The following is a 21,333-nucleotide window of genomic DNA, read 5'->3' on the forward strand; positions in this document are numbered from 1 at the left end:
AATTTAATTTCAAACTGAAGAAGCCAGAGAAAGACTGCAGCACTTTCTGTGGCACTATTCAATTTCGTTCTGGGACATTCACCTGTGCTCTGCCAATTCATCTTTAAAAGGCAGGGAGGGGAAATAATACATTTGAAACAAAAATTTTAGTCAGAAAACACTGAAATACAGAAGTTAACACTCAAAAGTTTAGCTCTCAGCTAACCTGAACCAAACACTAGTTTAGGCTTCACCAAGCAAGACTTCTAAAGGAAGTTAAAGGCTAGTTTTTAAAAAGTAGAATAAATTGTCACCTGTCTTGAAAAATCACCTTGTGCTTTAAGGCAAGACAATGGATGGGTGACCTGTATGAGCCCTCCCTGACGCCCTCTGTCATGCATCATATTAGGGAATCTTCAAATACAAGCTTGAATTTTAGATCAGGAATATTTAGTTTAAAGGAAAGTATTTAAAAGTATATCAAAACTTAGATTAAAACTCGAAAATCAAAGCCAAAGCCAATCTTTAATGATCACTCACTTTTGATATAGGTTTGAGCTCTTCACACTTTGCCTCATTCACACCCTTGCCATCTTTCAACATTGGTGGAAATTTTTCCCCTACCCTTTGACTTAGGCTGGCCAAGGGAACATAGCAAAGTGACAGTGTAGCATTCCAATTCTAGGCTTTTAGACGCCTTGCATATTTTTTCTTGTCTCTTGTGCCTTGGATAGTCTTGGAGCATGAGCGGAACATTACCCATGCTTGCTTGGCCAAGAAGGATGAAGGACATAGAGAACAGTGAGCAGTGGAGCTCCTCCAGCCAAAGTCAGTCAAACTTCCATCCAGTCAACCCATAGAGAAGAGAGAAGAAATGATGGTTGTTTAAAGCTACTGAGTTTGGTAGTCTTTTGTTTATTAAGTATTACTATAGCAATAATTGATTGATGTAGCCTAAAATTTAGTTTTCTACATGCATTAAACATATAATGACAAAAAGCACATTGGTTCATTTCAACTTTCATTTTCAACTAGCTGTTGTGATATATCATGTAGGCAGGGCTATGAGGCCACATCTGGATTATCGGCCTCATGATCATGTGACATACTCCACCAATTTTCATGAGGACACTAAAAAGCATTTCACTTTCTACCTAGGATTTGCTACTCAAAGTTTTCCAAAGAATTTACTTTATTTCAAACACAAGAAACAACCAGTCAGATTGACTTGGAATTAAAAAACAAAAGATTTGATAAGAAAATTATAAACTAAGACAAGGAAAGCTAGAGGATGAACGTCTTATTCCATTACCAGTATTTTGAGTTAATTGGAAGGATAAAAAGTCTTAATGCAATGCTATCAGTGAAGTAAATATTGACAGAAGTTCTAAAATTATATATTTGAAATTTGAGTTCAAGATTGGCTATAATTCAGAAACACTACATAGATCCTAGAAATGTTACTGGCAGAATTTGGGCAGGATTTGGTTAGAAGGAAACTAAGGAAGGGTCCTACTTTTGAATAATTTACTGATGTCCTTTTCTGATTGTCCCTGGAGCTTTCCCCTTCCCCACCCACACTTGCACATGAGAGAAGAATTATTATAGCTGAAAAGGCTCCTCTCCAATCCCAAAGTCTTGATCCTGGGGATCGAGGGCACATATTGTTGGGAGATGGAAGAACAGGCTACCTACTAAAGGAAAATAAACATGGGAAGAAAGCAAAGCAATTTTAACAAGTGTGTGCCTGTAAGCAAGGTTCCAAATAATTTAGGAGGCTCAGAGAATGAAGATACTAATGACTCAGTTGTAGTCAGCTTTCGTGATGCTGTGACCGAAAGACCTGACAAGAACAATTAGAGAAGAAGTTTGGGGCTCACAGTTTCAGAGGTCTTAGTCCATAGACTGCCAAGCTCCATTCTTTGGGACCTGAGGAGAGGCAGAAATCATAGTGAAAAAGTCTGACGAAGGAAAGTGACTGAGGACACGGAGCCAGGAAGCAGAGGGAGAGACTCCCCTCACCAAGGACAAAATATATAGCCCAAACGCACACACCCAGTGATCCACCTCCTCCAGTCCCACCTTGCCTGCCTACAGTTAACCACCCCGTTAATCCCTATCAGTGGATTAATGCACTTATTAGGTTAAGAATCTCATAACCCAATCATTTCATCTCTAAACTTTCTTGCATTGTCTCACACATAAGCTTTTGGGGGGATACCTCATATCTAATTTCTGGATAAGTTCCACTCAAGTAGCAACACTCTAAAGTTTCTCTGTACCACGGCAGTTCTTAAGGATTCACTGCTCTCTGTAACACGCTTGCCATGGGAGTCTCCATGATACTGCATCAGATCTGCCCACCCAGGCTCATCAGATTTTCACAGAGCCCCAAATAAGAGACAGGGAGACCAAGAAAGCATCCCTGGTCCTATGTTAGTCTGCTTTTCATCACTGTAACAAACACCCGGGATAATCAACCTATAAAGAGAAAAGGTTTAGTTTGGCTCACTAATTTGGAGATTTCCATCCGTGATTGTTTGGCCCCATTGCTTTTGAGCCTGTGGCAAGGCAGCACATCATGGTGAGACAACTTAGCAGAGCCAAACTAGTTAACTGATGACCAAGGGCGGGGGGGGGGGTGGCGAGAGAGAGAGAGAGAGAGAGAGAGAGAGAGAGACAGAGAGACAGAGACAGAGACAGAGACTGGGATAGCATGATTCTTTTCAAGGGCATGCCCCAAAGACCTAAAGGCCTCCCACTAGTCCCCACCTCTTAAAGTTTCTACCACCTCCCAAGAGCACCACCCTGGGGACTAAACCTTTATCACATGGGCCTTTGTAGGACACTAGTTCCAAACTACAGTAGGGTCCAAAGGACATATCAAAGAAGCATGAGGGACAATGCTGTGGTCTCCAAATGAACTAATGTCTCAGAATAGACAAGTTGATATGCTTATCAGTAGATGCCAAGGTGCAGAGTGAAATAGGGAACTCTCCTCTACAGACCCATCCTGAGACCCCTGGGCATTTCATAAGTCCCTGGAATTTAGATGCGACGCTGACAAAATGGAAGAAACTGGGAATTGACTGAGATGAAGATTCTGAAAGAATGAGGATATGGAAAAGAAAGCAGATTCTGTTATAGAAACAGAGAGTTACAGTCATAAAGAACTTTGAGAACATCTATGATGTTTTCTATTATGAAAACTCTAAAGCAAGTCAAAAATAAGGCAAGTCAAGCAAGGTGGCACACGCCTGTAATCCCAGAAGCTCAGGAAGCTGAAGCAGGAGGATTACAAGTTCAAAGCCAGCCTCAGCAAAAGCAAGGCACTTAGCAACTCAGTGAGACCCTGTCTCTAAATAAAATACAAAATAGGGCTGGGGATGTGGCTCAGTGGTCGAGTGCCTCTGAGTTCAATCCCTGATACTCCCCTAAAGAAAAGAAATAAGGCAAAATGATTGTGTCTGATCAGGCTTAATGGTAAGTGTTCCTCCTACTATTTGCTATATTTTGGATGGTTAAACTATTTTATGTTTTAAAAATACTGTGAAATACATGTTTAGTCATGTCCTAAATTTGTGGACTTAAATGTGTTCCCTTATCCCTAGCATTTATCATAATTAGGGTAGTAATCTCAGTGCTTTAACTGTATCATCTCATTAAAAAATGCTCATAGTGCCCCAATGAGTAGAAATCAATTACATTTTCCATTTTAAATAAGAAAAATTAAGCCAGCTTAAAGAAATTGTATGGAAATAGTATACTCTAGGCATCTTTATCAGAAAGACTTTTAAAAAATATATAGTAATAGTTGTTTGCATGTTTTTTGAAGAAAATTAATTGAAAAATATTTAAAATACTCAAAATGGGAGGGCCCAACCAAAGGAAGAATTTATTTGTGCCTTCAAACCAGACAGGGGTAGGAAGAGCTCCGGTGATGTGGGAACTCTTCTGTGAGAAAGCCATTACTCTCCGTATATATGAGATATGGGAAGAAGGCCTCCGTGGAATTGGTGGATGGGGGTAAAAAGGAACAGCTGTATGAGGGGGTGATGGTGATAAATAGAATGAATATTCAGCTGAACACAGAAATTATAAAAATATAGACCCATTTATGCACTTATGTGTAAACAGTCAATTTTCTGACATGTACTCCCTGCCCTTCTCCTGAGGGAACCCAACTTCCTGATGATTCAGCAACTAACCAGAGTATTCTAAGGCAAGCCCCAGTGTTATCTTAGATTGGTGACCAGCTTTGCCATGCTAGTTGTTAAAAAATAAAATTTACATCACACCTGGACATAACCTGTATTATAACCCATACTACAATCCCTTTCTGGCTGGACACAGTCGTGCACTCCTATAATCCCAGCAACTCGGAGGCTGAGGTAGGAGGCTCTCAAGTTTGAGGCCAGCCTCAACAACTTAGTGAGGCCCTGAGGACTTAATGAGACTCTGACTCAAAATAAAAAATAAATTAGGGCTGGAGATATGGCTCATTGGTAAAGCATCTCTGGGTTCAATCTGCAGAACCAAAAAAAAAAAAAAAAGAAAAAGAAAAAAAAGAAAAAAGAAAGGGATCCCTTTTCTAAACTCACTGACAAAGACATATCTGGGGGGAAGGGGGGTCACAGGATTCTGAATGTTGGGAAGTGTTGAAAAGATGCCTGCTTCTTAAAACCATTGATAGCAGTGTAAGTGGTCAGACCTTAGGCTTCAATCCTAAAGTGAGAATGAATGGGAAGAGGAAACAAGGCCAATAGAAGGGAACAAGGAGCAGGAAATGAGAGAAAACCAGAAGTAACTAAATTCACCATTTTGCCACAAGCCAGCTCTGACTAGCCTACTTAAAGAGTCCCATGCCCCAGAAGTTAACAGGTGTATCAGTTATTTATCAACTCTAAAGTGTTCCATTATTCAACAAAACTTCTTAGGAACAAATACTTTGGGTTGTATGTAAACCTTAGCTTTTTCATCTCTAAGATGGTTGGCTTAGATAATCTGGGTCCTATTTCTTTTTCTTTATTTCTAACCACATATAATCCGTGAGCTGACTTTTAATTCTGCTTCTGAAAAGAAAAAAAAAATAGAGGGAAAATGAGTTGCCATCTACCCATTTTAGTAAATGATTCGGAGAAAGTTATTGACTTGCCTCCAAGCCTAGTTATCTATGTGGATATCAAAGAAAAAAAATTGTTTACATCCTCTATTCATTTCAAATCTTGTACCTATGCTAACAAAGTTCTTCATCTTTATTTTTCATGAAGTTGGAACTCTCTCCAAGTCAGCTATTATATCCAGAACAGGATGTGTTTCTTTTTGGTGCCAGCTTCTTGTTGAGGCAGGTTACTTAAACAGTGTGTGGTTTTTCCATTCATTAGGAATTCATTTTGGCATTGACAACGCTTCACTGATCCTTATGATTACATGTGCTGCTGTTGATTCTATTGACTTGGGCTTCCCTAGCAAAGCTGCTTTCCCTCTGCCCAGTACTGGTTAAGCATTCACTCAAGGGCCTCCCCAGAAAGTCCTTTCCTTGCTGGAATGCAGGATGAGCTCTCTCTGCATTCCTGTTGACTTTTTCAGTTAAGATTACTCATCATAGCTGAAAACTGAATAACAAGAGATGGGAAATGGTGTTCACATTTTTCCATAGAACACAACCCAACTCTTTGCAGCACTCATTTATAAAAAAAGATTTACACAGGAACAGCAATCTTTGAACAATCTTCAGAGGTGAACTAGGTACTTCGTAACACATTGAACTAGCTGCAATTCTTTGGGAACACATCATTTGTTCAAAGAATTAAGAAAGGCAATTTCGAAGAAATATAACTAAGAAAACTGAATTTTTAGAACAGCTTTTGTCTTCTAAAAGTGGATAGCCCAGCACAAAGTCTTCCAACGGTTGTGACATTGACATTTTGTTTGCCATTCCAAGTTGAAACTGATCCTTTTTTTTTCTTTTTTAACAAAACTTAATGCTAATTACCCTGACTTGATCAGTGCATGAAGTATGTATGTGTTGAATTGTCACACTGTGCCCCATTAATGTGTATAATTGTTATATGTTTAACAAAAGTAATTAATTCAAAAAATGGATTGCCGTCATCTTTATGTCTTCTTTCCAACTAGATAATTAATATTTTTAGTGTTCCATTTTCTATTCCTTCTCATCTCCTCTTTCCAATTTCATATTCCCCTTTCTGGACAGCTAGTATTTTAAATTTAACCTGTGAGACTTCATGTGTACCTCAGTTTTTTATTTCAAGTTATTGCATATGGATCCTTAGGTAAAACACCCTTTCCTTTGATCAGTGAATGTTCTGACAGCTTATAGTAAAAAAGTAAAATAACAGATCGATATTTAATTTTTCTTTTGCTGCTTTTTAATAAAGTAAAAAAGAGGGGTACCAAATTCCAAAACAGACATTTTAATTGCTAATACTTTAAAAAAAAAATCTAGTCACTTTGTAGAAAAATCAAATCTATGCTTACATCCAAGCATATTTTTAAAAGTAAACCCTCCTTAGTAATAAACTTGAGGCTCTAATTACATTTTTCTACAAATGTAACTATTCAATGTGTTTAATAAATATGGCATAACTTGTTAGTATGAATTTCTTTTATTCCAGAAAAGATCAGTAATAAAATTATAGCAAAGTTAAACATTTCCACTATTTTCGAAGAGTTCGGAAGAAGCGAATGGGAAACGTTCAATTTTGCGTGCCTGCATCTGTTTCCAAGTTTCCATCCACACAGACTGGATGTAAACGAGTGTCACCAAAAGCATACCTCACACAGGCACCCACACAGATTCCATCCCAGTGTTTAGATGTGAAATGTACCTAAAGGCTCTGAGCCTTTTTTTTTTTTTTTTTTTTTTTTTTTTTTTTTTATCTCTTCCTCTGTGAAAAAGATAACAGAAGTATCTTAGAAGGCAATGAAACATGGGTGAGGGGAAAAAATTTTAGCACAGGGCAAAACGCAATCTACCGCCCGTTGCTCATACAGGGCATCTCTAGATTACTGGGCTCCTCCACCCCTGCTGAGATGATGCACTGCGAAAATATTCGCTCTCCCCAGGATGCCTCTCCGCGGTTCATAGCTGGGAAAATGTTGCCCCAGGTCTAAAATATCTGCCCAAACAGCCTGGCGCGGGTGAAAGGCTTTCTCACTTGCTCTGGGCTAGCTGTGGGCGCTCCCCGCCCTCTGCTGCCAGAACCTTGGGGATGTGCCTAGACCCGGCGCAGCGCACGTCCCGGCCAACTGCGAGCAGAACAAACCCCTGGCGGGCAGCCAGGAGGCTCCCTCCCAGCCACCGCCCCCCCCGCCAGCGCCTTTTTCCCCCCCATACAATACAAGATCTTCCTTCCTTAGTTCCCTTAAATTACAGCTCAGGGAAACCTCCTCACAGCCTGCAATCCAGCCACGCGGCAGCATGTCGGGGGGCAAATACGTAGACTCCGAGGTAGGCTTGGGTGTGGGCGCGCCGGCCCTGGGTGCGCATGGAGTGCCTGCTTCTACTATCTCCCACTCCAAATATTCCGGCTGCTTTTCTCGCCCCAGCCCTCTCCACTTCGGAGCACTCCTCTCGGGTTGGCACCGCCAAGGAATGGGCCTGGGCGGGGAGGTGAAAAGAAGCCAGGAATGTTTTATATTTTCCTACTGGGGAGGGCATCAAGGGAGTCCCTGAGTAAGGAGACCACGGAAAGGGGGGTCGAGGTCCTGAAGTTGGATCTGCCCGCCGAAGGCAGGTTTTCCAAATGGGTCCAGGGTGCTCCCTTGACACGGGGTCCCAGAAATCTATCCGCTACGGTGTGGAAGGCGGGGAACTGGAGCACAGAGTTGGGGGTCATTTACCCTTAGTTCTTAGGACAGTCCCTGCCAGGCGTCTGGACCGGCTGGCCGGGGAGGCGACGCGCGGGCGCAAGAGTGTTTGCGATTTCCTAAGTTCTTGGGCCATCTCAAGAACTCTTCCTCTATCTCCAAGGCTGCAGGGGTGTGCAGAGGTGCACGTTGGGGGTGGGAGGAATCTCCCTTCCCCCAGCTACCCCCACCCGCAGCAGTCTCTCCGCGTGCCGGCTCAGCCTGGGTGTGAAGACCACGTTTTCCCAAACGCAGCCTCTGTTCAGCTACCCACCGACAGCCTGGAAGGGACCTGAGGGTGGGTCGGGTCAGTTGTGCAGGTGAGATAGAGTTATAGGGAGTTTAGGGGGTTTGGCACATGGTTCTGCCCAGAGGTGGTTGTATGCGGGATTTTGACCATCGCGGAAGTGGGGTGGGGTAGCCATGGAGACAAAAAGTGGAGAGAGGGGTGAGGAACGCCGGCAGGTGCGAGGGGGACGCAGCCAAGAAGCATCGAATGTGGGGACACTTTATGGGTCAGGAGATTCAGTTGGATCTTAGGGATAAAGCTGGAAGGGGTTATGGGGGCAGGGGTAATGGGCCCGGGACAGGAAAATGGAGCAGGTGAAGTGCTAGGGGCGAGGGTGGAGTGGCTGAAAAAAAGGGCAGAAGAAAAGGTAGACCTCCTCTCCGGTGGTCCCCGCGGGTTCCGCAGGCAGGGCGGGCGCGGGCCGGGGCTCGCCCTGACCCCTGGTGGCGGGCGCGGGAGGCAGGCGCTCCCTGCCTGGTACCGAGGGGTGTGGTGTCCTCTCCTCGATCCTCTTAAAAAGCTTGCAGTGCGCAGGAGTTTTCTGTGAGCGAAGCCGTAGCTGTCCTAGCGGTTAGTTCGATTTTGAGCTCGAGTTTTGCTCCGCCGCCAGGCTGACTTCTGACGTTTGTTTTTCCTTTTGATTTTTTTTTTTCTTCCAATCGCCGTTGTCACCCTCCCCCTTCTGGCCGTCTGCCCTCCGCAGGGACATCTCTACACTGTTCCCATCCGGGAGCAGGGCAACATCTACAAGCCCAACAACAAGGCCATGGCAGACGAGATGAACGAGAAGCAAGTGTACGACGCGCACACCAAGGAGATCGACCTGGTCAACCGCGACCCCAAGCATCTCAACGACGACGTGGTCAAGGTAAGTCCAGTTGGCCAGAGACTATGCGATGTGCCCGCGGGGGGCCGCTGTCAAGGGCCCACTGCGCTTCTCTGGCAAGCAGCTGTGCATCCTTCTCTAACTTACACACACACACACACACACACACACACACACACACAAACACCGTTTTCTGGGCTTGGTTTGTGGGAACTCCTGTGGTCCTCAGAAATGTCACATCTCCCTCCCTCCTCCTACTGGTTAGTTCAGTTGGAATTTAGCTAAAAGGAGTTTTGTAGGAGTTCACGTAACTACCCATTTCTCCTGACAAATAAACCTCTTGACCTCAATCACAGAGGGGCCCACACTTCTTGGTAGGGGAGGATGATTGTACTGCATTCTCGGGTTGAAATTCTAGTGATGAGAATTTGCACATTGAATTAAAGCAATAAAATAATTGTGTAAAGTTTTGTGCCAAAGGCAAGAGTCAGAATGGGCATGTTCCTCCAGCTAAAATAACCTGAATTGATTCTCTTAAAAATAATAAAAAAATGATAGAAATGCTGAGGACTGACAAAAGTTATGTATTTATAAATTTTATGTGATATTGTATGTACATATGAAAGATATGGTAACTAGGAATTTTAACTAGAAAGATATTCTAAATAGAAGAAAGTGGCACTTGTGCAGAAGTAATCCAATTTATAAAACCAAAAATAATGCCCATCTCTTGATTTCGCCTCTGGATACTTCTAGTTAGGTGTGGAAAGTTGCCTCTTCAGTGATGACCTGGGTCAGCCTGCCCTGAGCTAGCAGGACGTTGGAATTATGGTTCCTTTTTATACTTTCAGGATGTGCTTGGTGGCATTGAAAATAGATTAATTGTCTGGATTATTGGCCAAACTTGAATCTGACACAGTGGTCAGTTTTTATTATCATGATGTTATTCAACTTTGACCTTTTTAACGAATTCAGTGGGAGGAATTTATTGTCTGAACCCATTTGGATTGGGAAATCATGGATTTGAGCCATCCCTGGCAAAGGATTTCTTTGAGGGGCCAGGGAAGGCCAAGGAAAATCCTGGCCTCTAGGAAGAATATGAAGTTGAAGTTCTGAACAACCTCAGAGCAGCCAATGAGGTGGATGAGCAATTTCCACCCACTCACCTGCTTTCCATCTATGGATGGGAGGAGCCGCAGAGACTGTTCACAGTTATGAATAATGCATTTCAATAGGGGGAACAGTTTCATCTGTAACTGGAAGGAAAGTATAGCTGTCAGAATTGACTTGCTTGGCTTGCTGGTAGAGGAAAAAGGAAAATTGGAGCATTCACAGATTTTTCTATTAGCCAGATTATGGAGTTTTTGAGAGCCCCAGCAACAACAAAAGTACCTTATAAACTGGGAGTTAGGATTGCTAAAAACTTTTTGCTAATCATATTACCTTAAAGGGGAGAGGGCATTTTTTTCCTTTTTTTCCTTCTCCTGTAGCTTTGGACAAGAGGGAGAGTTGTCAGGAAAAGAGGCAGATTTGAGAAAGGGCTCACTTCACTGGATCCTCCCTGTTGTTCCACTGCACTGTGAACGGGATTCCCTGGAGCAAACCAGCCTCGCGGGATGAGTCAGAGAGACCAGCAGTGTGGATGTGGGTCTCCACACATAGCATGACTAAGTTGAGAAAGAAAGGCCCCACTGGGAAAAGAGGCTTCAACACAGATGGAAAAAAGGCATAACAGGCTTGGAGGAAATAGCAGTTTACAAAACAGCATTTCAAAAAGCAAGTGTGGAGATCCTCAAATTAAAGAAATTAAAAGAAGAGCTAAAGCAAGCTCCTGCTGGCCTAAAGAAACTAAACCCTGCCCACTTTCTCATAGAGCTAAGAGCAAAACAAGAAAGTCAGACAAGAAAAATCCACCTTGAGAAGAATTTGGCAGGATCACTAACTCAGATGCCCCACCTAGAAGGATTGACTTCAGAGAATGCCCTGCAGAGATACAGAGGCCACAGATGCAAACTAGGCCCAAACAGTGGGTGGTGGAAGGGGACCTACCTATACTTATGAAGACTTATGTTTTATGAAGTTTTATCTTTGAGTCCAAGCTCAAATGTAATGATAAAATAGGGAAGATCCTCTCCCTGTTACCATGATGGTAAATAATACATTTCCCTAAATTTTACTTTTGACATCAATTTCTTAAATAATAAAGAATTATTCTTAATTATAAAGACATCTAAAACTTTACCATGAATGAATGGTAGCTCATAGCCTCACACAATGATAAGGAGACAGCATTGGTGGAATCTACTATTAAAAGTACCAACCAAGTAAGAAAAGTTCTGTTCTAGAAGCAAACAGCCTATAAAAACTGTTCTATCCAATAAGGTAGTTACCAGTCACTATGGCTATTTCAATTTGAATTTCACATATTAATATTAAGTGAAATGTAAAATTCAGTTCCTCAGTCATACTAGGTATATTTCAAGGGCTCAGTTTGTGAGTATAGAAGCATGGATGTGTTACATTTCTCTATCAGTTGGTCACAAGATTATAACATGTCATTCACCACAGAAAACTCTATTGGATAGTGTGTCCTACTAGAGTGTAACATGCATTTTTAAAATGTCCCCATACTATGAAGAAACAACTCTAGATATAGAAGAAATGAAACCCGATATAAAATATAAAGAACAACATTGTGTTCTGTACATATTCGTTCAGTCCCGTAAAACAACTATTTAGGAAGAAAAAAAAAAAAAAGACAAACTTGTGAATGCTGTAAGTTTGTATTTCAAGAAGGTGCTAGAAATTAAATGAACAATTTATTTATTTATCTGCTAGAAATTAAAGAGTACAATTTATTTCCAATAAAATTATTTTATCTTCTAAGTTTACTGCTCCACAGTATGATATACAAACATTTATCCAAAAATATTGTGATTGTGAATATTTTCTTAAATTTCCACTGATTGAAGTAGGAACAATCTCAGAGATTTCATTCTCTTCCTGAGATTTCTGGTTTTTTTGTTTTGTTTTGTTTTTGTTTTATGTTCACATTTTCTTTTCTATATCATTATGTACTTATTTGGAATTTCTAAGTAAAGAAAATGGCTTCAAGTTGATGATTCTGATGTCACATTAATCATCAATAAATTTATTCATCAAACTGTTAGGCTATCTATGGAATCTAGAGTATATGCTTTGCTACATGATTCCTAAAATAAAGCCCAACAATCGAAGTATCACAGTTAGTGAAATGATACTCCCAATCACAATGATAAGTCTCTGCCAAATAACAATGGGTCCTTTAGTTTTGCCTTGACATAGGTAGATTTAAAATTTTATTAACCCATGTTACCCTCTTCCACATTTTGTATTTTCACTTTCGTTTATAACTGGCATATTGTTTTATTAGATCTCAACTGTAAGCCTTCTCATTATCATTTTAGAAACAGACCAGAGACATACTACAATAAATCAAAAGTAAATAATACTGAATATTATGCAATATTCAGTATTGACATTCAGTGAATGGTATTGATAGTAAATGTTAGACCCTGCTGTGAACAGGGTAATAGGTGCAGAGAATGCACTGTAGATGGTTTAATGGAGGGGGCACAAAAGAGGTGCAATCTGAGTTGGGTTGTGGGGAATAGATGGAATGCAAATAGCTGAGCCAATCAGAAGACGCCATTCTAAATGATCAAGGCATGGCAATAGGAATGTCACACACAGGGAAGTTTTGGTAACCCATTTTGATTGGAATTTGGGAATTTATGTGACAAAGGGGTAGGTGATAAAAATAAAAGGATTGATCCCGGACAAATGGCAGAGTACTAAAGCCAGTATTTATGGTGTTTGAACTTTCTCACATCAGATGTGAGAATCTCTAAAATACGTTATGCCCAGGTTTGGCATGGTGAAGGTGGGCTTTTTGGAAGATGATGCTTATGAAGGCAAAGGATATGATGAAAGATAACCATTCTGGATAAGTAAAAGAGTCAAGATGTACAGATGGTCCCTGACTTACAATAATTCAACATGATTATTTGGCTTTCTAAATGGTGTGAAAGCAACACACATTCAGTAGAAAGTGTACTTCGAATTTTGACCTTTTCCCAGGCTGGCAAAATGTAGTACAATGCTCTCTTGTGATATTGGGCGGTGGCAGTGAGCCACGGCTCCCAGTCAGCCATAAGACCACAAGGGGAAATGACAGATATTCTACAGTGTACTATGTAGCTAAAAAAAAAAAAAAAAAATGATACTTGGTAGGTTAGATGTGTTAAATGCATTTTAAACTTATGACACTTTGGACTTAAAATGGATTTATGGAACCCCATGGTAATTGGAGGAGCATCTACAATTGTACCAGGGTCCAGATGTGAGATGAAAAAATTAGGGCATGCATTGAGGATTGAACCCTATAAGCATTTTAAGAATTTTAGGGAACATAGTAGTTATCAGTCCGGCCTCCAGTTTCTCCTTTTTGACCTTAATAGAAGTTAAGAGCTAATGCAGCTTAAAATTTTAGCCACTTTTTTCAAATAGTTACTGCTCAAAACAGTTATTTCAAAGTATATCATGAAGGAAGAATAGACAAGACAATGTGATTGATTCATCATGGATTATTGTCATAGGGAGAAATTAGTTTTGATGAGTCTGAGATTAGCATTGAGACAAATCAGAACATCTGGGAGGAGGTCTTTGTTGAAAAATTAAAAAAATAAAAATATGTAACTTTATTTTATAAAGCTTGAATGTAATGATTCTTAAGTATACAGACAAAAAATATTCGTTTTTTTTTTTTTTTTTTTTGTACGGGGGATTAAACCCAGAGATTCTTTACCACTTAGCTACATCTACAGTCCTTTTTTAGTTTCTTTTTTGAGACAAGATCTCGCTAAATTGCTTAGAGTTTCACTAAATTACTGGGCTGACCTTGAACTTGTGATCCTCCTGTCTTAGCCTCCTGAGTTGCTGGGATTACAGGTGTAAGGCACCATATCAGGTCCCCCAAAATATTCCTTAGCCATGGAGGAAGGGTGCATGCTATGCTACAAGGCAATCAGGTCAGTTTTGGTTTTAACATAATAACCTAATGCCTCTATATTTCCTTTCAACTGTACAGAATTTGGTGATTAATGTTGGCATTATCATCACTATAAAATTATGTTTATCTTATATACTTATCCCCAAAGCATATGATTTAAAATATCAGATTGTATCAAAGTCCTTGGTATCATGTTAATATTCTCTTTTATTGGAATTGGCATTGGTTTTGCTTGCTTGTTTGTTTGTTTAGGAGATAACTTCTCAAGATGGAAATTGATATTCTGTCACACAAGAAATCATTCATGGAATTCAGAATCCCTTGCCTATAAAATAGCATGGTCATCTTTGGTAGAAGATTGTTTTCACATTACTGAGCTAAGAATGACATTGCAATGGGAGACACATCATTCATTCTTAAGCATCAGACATGCTTTCAACTTTAATCAATAAGGACCTGCATCCATGCTTATTAAAAGAAAAAAAAAAATTTCTTTATCTCTTAACTCTGGAAAACAGTGAGGAATTAGCTCAATTTTGATTTTTAACTAAGTATAATTTTATACTATTTATTAGAATTTAAGACAAGGTACACCAAAAATCTTTCAATTATGAAAAGGTTCATGATGCAAGATATTCTTTCAGTTAACAGGCTGTTGGCTACATTTTAAGAGAGTTAAAATATGAACAGCTGCAATAGTGAGCAGCACCTGGAAAGTCCAGTAATTTCAAAAAGCTGCCTGCTTATGCATCCTGCCCACTCAATTCTACAGAATAGCCAACACTTTTATACTCCAAATGAGACTGCTTTTTAGTTTACCCTACTTTAAAAATAAGTTTTCTATAATGAAATGCCAGAGACAGCTGGTCCCTGAGAGAAGAGACTCTGTGCACTGACCTGGCCAGTGTTTGCAGTGGAGAAAGAGCAGAACTTAGAGGATGGTTTATGCCAGTGAACAAAGCAAAATAAGGAACCTCTATTATTTTAAAAAATTTGCTCCTATTTTAGTTCTATAAAAATTGTAATTAAATTGTGGGAAACATTTCAGTTCCTTAATATTTTCTCTTCCATATTCAAATTTAGTCAATAATGACATGCATCCATGCTTATTAAAAGAAAAAAATACTTTTTCTTCTAATCAACTTTTTATCTTCCCGTTGACAATTTGAAATTTGCAGCCTTTTTAAACCCCATAACCTCTTTACAAACCCAAGAGGATTCTTAAATTTTTCTAGGAATCAGAATGGCCAAAGGAGTTTTAAAAAATATGGATGCAGGGGCCTACCCCAGATCTATTAGTTTGGAAGATCTAGAGTAGACTCTGATTATCTTTATTTTTCAGAGCTTCAAACGATCATTCATTAAATGATGACACTTAAGTGTAGTCATGTAGATTTAGAAATGATTGTACCAAGGTTGGTTTAAAGATACACACCCTGTGGATTCCACTCTAAGAGAACAGATGAGTCATATGGTAGAGATATAGCTGTATGCCCTGCCAGAACACGGCTTGAGGGTTGGATTATTTTAAATCCTCCAGAGAGTTTTGAAACACCATGAAGGGCTCCCAAATCAATCTTGCTCAATGGTCCTCCATCTCTTAGGCCATTTGGGCTTAAAGCCAACTGCAGGCTTGAAGCCTCAGGGTGACTGAGGAGTAGGGTGGCCATATGTTCTAGGTTGTTCCATATAGGCACCAAGTAACTCCCATAGTGCCCCTTTCACATTCAGAAATGTCACAGTTTGGAAGAAAAAATAATGGTCACAAGTGGATTGGCAATGAATGACCTGCTACTGATTGTTGCACTTGGAGCACACCAGAAATCTCTACTCACACTCATTTTTAGAAAAAAGCTACAGAATTTCCACGTACCAGGCACGACATGCCTCTTTCTTCCCCACCTCATTCTCAGATGTTTCATCACAGCAATCAGGCTGTCTACTCTACCCTCCACCCTTAGTTTCTTTCCTTGAAACACAGGGTTAATAAGACTCACATCCTTCCATCTCATGTTTGTCAGCTACTCAATCAAAGATTAAAATGTTTAAAATAGTTTTAACTATTTTTTTTTTCAGTGAGTGCAGGAAACATAAAATGGCATGCTTTCACATGAACCATTGTTCACGGTGGGGGAAGTGTTCTGTCTCAAAGGAAATCTGCATGATCCATGTACTATGCAACTACCAAGGGAATTAGTTGGTAGAACAGATTTACACCTGCACAGAATACATATTTCCTGCCTCTCACAGGAAACGTGTTGATGTTTCAGATATAAAATACATCTTGTTTTCTTTATTGAATCTTGAGATGATGTCTCTTGTTTGGTCATTATTTCATGACAGGGAAGTAAATATTCCAGAATACACAACCAACCAAGTTTTCCCTTAACCATTATTAGCTGTTTTGGCAATTAAGAGCCAGGCATTTTTAATTTTGAGGTGGTTTAAGTGAATTTTGATGGTGACTATATGTGCTTAATATTCTGTTTTTCATAGCAATTTAAAAGTTAAACTTTTAAAAGCTGAATTGCATTCAGTATATAAACCTTTTCTGATCCAAGCAAGGCCTTTGCAATACAGATGGACATTGATGGATTTTATGTTAAATGATAAATGGTGTCTAGAGATTGCACTGGGTCATATATGTCACAGCTATCAAACACAATCACATTTTCTCATTTACAATGAGTAATGAAAAGATTCTGAGCCCAAACAGTGAAAAAGTAGGAGATTGGGAAGCAAAGAAGCAAAGATAAAGAAAGTTTCATGAGGCCCTTGTCCCTGGCCTGCTATCTGCTTTGTGCTAGACTGGGCTACATACATCCCAACTCCAGGATTCAACCTCTTCCATTTCTTTGCACACTGCTGCCATGTCCAAGGACCTGATCAGACTCAGGTATAGACTGAGTAGTTAAATTACAGCTCCTACTCCCCATAGGGTTTAGAATTTAGTGGGGAAACATACATGTAAATAAGTCTGAATGAGACCGTGGAACTAAAAGATGGGCCCCAATTGGGCACAAGGCAGAGAGTTTTCAGCTTCAAAGCCAAACATATATTCACAAAGAAAGGGATCCCAGTGGAAAGAGTAGCAGGAGCAACCAGAAAGATAAGGGAGCCTGGCACATGCTGAATATTAGCAGCAGGTCAGAGTGACTATGTCAGGGACACAAGTGGCAACCAGATCAGCAAAGACCTCCTTTGCCCAGCCAAGGCATTTGTCTCTTTGTAGGTAGCAGTGATCCCCTGAGGGGTTTCTGGGACAGGGAGTGTCCAGAAGGGATACAGCCTTTCAATGGCCAGCTTCAGTGTACGGTGTTAGACGTGCAAGTGGAGTGAGACAGGATGTGGGATGCTTCCTACAACACTTCCTACAGGCTGGGTTGGTAACACAGGTTATTTAATGACTCCTTCAGTGGCCCCATGTGCTGGGTACTATTACTAGCATCACCATCCTATTCATTTTGCAGGTTTGGAAACTTAGGCTTAGCAAGTTGCTCAATTACACAGGTAGAAAGTGGGGGAAGCAGGGTTTGAACTCAGTGAAATTTGAAAGCCCGGCTTCTTGACCATAACTCCCTGTAATGAGGCACAGTCCAGAGTGTTGAAAGAGGTACCGCTGCTCTCACATTCATCAGGCAGCAAATGGCAGCAGGGATTCCCACCATGGTTTGTGTTGGGAGAAACAGGTTTGTGAGCCTAGAATCAGACTCCACATCCCAGCAGGTAGGTGGGGAAGGAGGAGAAAGACCAACGTTAAACCGCAGATGTCAAGGGAAATAGAGGCTGGGAAGATAAGTTCCAAAGACCAGAATGGGGTATACAGTAGGGGTGTGTCTCAGGGATGAGAAGAGGAACCAGATAAGTTACTAAGTGACTCTGAATTACCTGTCTCTTTAAAGGGCCCAGATCATCCTGATTGGTCCAGGCATCTGGGGTGGGGTTGATCGTGCAGGGTTGCAGGGAGGGTAAATGTGAGGGAACACAGCAGGTCCCAATAGGAACTAATCAGCTTCTTCGAATGTACTCAGTTTGTCAGTTCAGTTTCTACGGACATTCTTGCCACCAAACCTTCCATTGTAAAAACAGGAAGCAATTGGGGGAAACCTTAGTTTTCTGCTGGGGAGAGAAAGGCCTATTGAATCCCTCAAGCAGTTTCTCCAAGACTTCCTCCCTAGAAATTACATATTTGTTCTAAAAAACAAACACCAGAAGCAAAGACAGACTGAACAGTGCATTTCATAACACATCATTAATCTCTCAGAAGAATAATTGAAAAGCTCCATCAATCATAACTCACTGCTTGGCTTTTCTACATTATTAGCAGTGAAACAGGGGTAGAAATGAGCCTACCAAAATATGTCAAGGAATGGGAATTGTATCCACCAGATTTCATCACTAACAATATTTGTTATCTCAACAACACTTTCTTCTTCACTTGATCCTGAGAATCAGGCTTTTAAATAGGAAGAGAAATTGTGACGTGCCACTGATCCACCGAACCACTTTGGGTTCGCTTTAAAAAAAAAAAAAGTTTTGTAGTTGTTGATGGACGTTTACTTTATTCATTTATTTATATGTGGTGCTGAGAATTGAATCCCGTGTCTCACACATATGAGGCAAGTGCTCTATCACTGAGCCACAACCCCAGCCCTGGATTAGCTTTTATTCGTCTAAGTTATGAAGGTCTGAGAATGTGGGTCATTCCCATGCACTGTTCAGAGAATACACTTGACCAATATTTAGATGAGATTGGGGGCATTCAGGGTGGTAGGGCCATGGACTCAACCAGTATTTAGGAAGCATGGATTCCTTGTCAGTCACAGAGCAGGTCATGAGTCCTACTGTAGAAGCCACGGCCATCTGCCAGGCTGGTCTCTGCTATCTGGGCCGCCTCAGAATCAGCCATCTCTTCTATTTTTTTCCCACTACATTTGGATTTTATCTTGGCTATAGCATTTATCCAACTATTCTGCTTTATTGTCCTTCATTATCCACTTTCCTCTTTCCCCCTTCCCTCCCTACTTCTGCTCATATCCTTCCTAGTGGGACAATTTTTCTTCACTCTGTAGCTGCCCAGTGCCCACAGGAGAACCCAGGGTCCCAAGGAGGTAGCCATCAGAAAATGGAGTCTGAATTGAATCAACACTCTGAAATTGTAAGTGAACAAAAGGGCTCAGTGGACTACATTATTTTGAATCATTTCCTTTGCTTTTTTTCTCTCTATTGGCCATATTTAAAGACTTTTTAAAAATCCAAAACATAAATAAAAATATAAAGAATATTCACTCTACTTACATAAGGGAAAAAGCATGTTCCTGTGTGTTATATATTTAGAATATTCATTTTTTAAATTATTTTTAAATCCCCAGTCTTAAGAAGACCCAAGTACACCTCTCTTCAGCCTTCTGGTAATAAGCTCCTGGGGCCCTGGAAGATAAAGCTAATCTCTTGAGTATCTGTGGTAAATTCCCAGGATGCCATCCACTGTGGCTTAGCATTGTCCATGTAGTGAGACTAGAATGAGATGTGTGCAGGCTGGGGTTGGATCTCAGGCCACCTGAGAACTCACTTGCCATAAAGGGATGGAATCCACTATCTGTCCCTCCAAAATTGCAAGATTCAGAGGAATGACTAGATTAGGCAACAGCCCTAAAGAAAATTCCAAACTCTTCCATACCTGAAGGAGAAAATCATTTTGGAAAATGCAAGCTTCTTCTTTCTCTTTGGCTTTACTACTTCTAAATGTTAAGTACACAGACATCTGAGATTTTACTTGCTGGGAGGCTTCTTTCCACCTCCAAGGTGGTCTCTTACAGATCTCAGATCTCTTCTTAGGGAAAAAAGACCAGAAAAACAAGGCAGGCAAAACATTTAAGTGTCTCTAGAAGGGATCAGATAACTTTCATTTATTACTGATGTCTGTGCCAACTGAAATGAATGTTAGCTCTTTCCCCAGAAGGCTTCCTTCTCCATTCTCCTATGATAGGAATGGATTCACTATAATGTGTATACAAGTAAGACTCAAAGATTTGACCTCGAATAGTTTCCCTTATCAACAGACTAAGTGTAAATATCTGGGTTGTTATTCGGTTAAGAATAGGTAGGACTAGGAATCGGTCATCAGAAAAGAGTGATGATGTGTAATGTCAGTTTTAGGTGTGACTTGGTTTTTAACATACAGCCAGGACCACAGTCCTAGCGCATTTAATATTTTATCAGAGACTGGAGTGAACAAGTTAAGAGGACTCTCAACTTACAAATGACACCAATTAACATGACCTTGTTAACATCTACGATAAAAATAATATCAAAGTGACTTATGAATTATAAATAGCCCACTAAAAATAAGATGAAGACCCATACAGATTGCAGTAATATTAAAGAATTAGAAATAAGATATATAGATACTAAGTGGGAAATAAATAGGTAAACATAAAAAATAAGAAAATATCAAGAGATGAATGTCATTTTGGAGAAAGCCTATAATGTGGAAAACCAAGATACCTGATGAACATAATAGAAAAGGAAACTGTTTGTAATAATTCTAAACAACCAAGATCTCTGGGTTGAAAAGCACTATTGTAAATACATCCTTAGATGAATCCCCACTGCACAGCCCTTAGACAATGGGAAATCCAAACTAAGTTTGTCATTGTTCTTAAACATTAATCTCTATAATAGAATGATACTTTATTTATTTAATTAATTAATTCATTTATTTTTACAATACCGGGGGTTGAATCCAGAGGTGCTCTACCACTGAGATACACCCTTATTCCTTTTTTAAATTTTATTTTGAGACAGTATCTCACTAAGTTGCTGGCCTCAAATTTGTGATCCCCAGCCTTCTGTTTAGCTGAGACTACAAGCATATACTCCAGAGCCCGGCTTCTGATATTTTAAAGAAAACAATGAAGAATCTAAAATATAATGTAACACACAAGGTTCTCCAACTTGCTATCTTCAGATTCATTATAAATGGGCTTCTGTTTTGATCTTATGAGAAGGCAGAGATTCTGGAGAAGCCCTGGGGAGAGCAAAGTGCAGGTGATAAAGAGAGAAATCCCCACGTGGCGCTGGGGTAACACTGCTTGTCTAGATGACTTGTTGCAAGGGTTGCAAAGGAATGTGGACCAGACCAACAACTGCCTTTGGTTATTGCCAGGTTATCATAAGATTTACAAGAAAACATTGCTCTGACACCGTCACCATTCAGGATAAGAACTAAGGGGAGGGCTAGTGTACTCAACTTAAAAAAAAAAAAAAAAAAGTACTGTTATGTGGGGAAAATTCTTTCAAGTAACAAGAGTAATT

The 21,333-nt window shown here is 40.3% G+C and overlaps 1 protein-coding gene across 2 annotated transcripts in view; it reads left to right on the forward strand.

The window, feature by feature from the left end:
• The first annotated feature begins 7,344 nt into the window (after nucleotides 1-7,344).
• Cav1 (caveolin 1) overlaps nucleotides 7,345-21,333 on the forward strand; it is a 32,895-nt gene continuing 18,906 nt past the window's right edge. Inside the window, exons 1-2 of one of the 2 annotated variants that reach the window (XM_076834128.2) lie at nucleotides 7,345-7,453; nucleotides 8,844-9,008. In XM_076834128.2, the coding sequence (XP_076690243.1) occupies nucleotides 7,424-7,453; nucleotides 8,844-9,008 (195 nt within the window). In that variant the 5' untranslated portion in view covers nucleotides 7,345-7,423. Of the gene's footprint in view, nucleotides 7,454-7,995; nucleotides 8,172-8,843; nucleotides 9,009-21,333 lie in introns of those variants that run through there. The other variant, XM_076834138.2, reaches the window with a different exon arrangement.

Source organism: Callospermophilus lateralis, chromosome 1, assembly GCF_048772815.1.
Source record: "Callospermophilus lateralis isolate mCalLat2 chromosome 1, mCalLat2.hap1, whole genome shotgun sequence".
Classification (NCBI taxonomy): Eukaryota; Metazoa; Chordata; class Mammalia; order Rodentia; family Sciuridae; genus Callospermophilus; species Callospermophilus lateralis.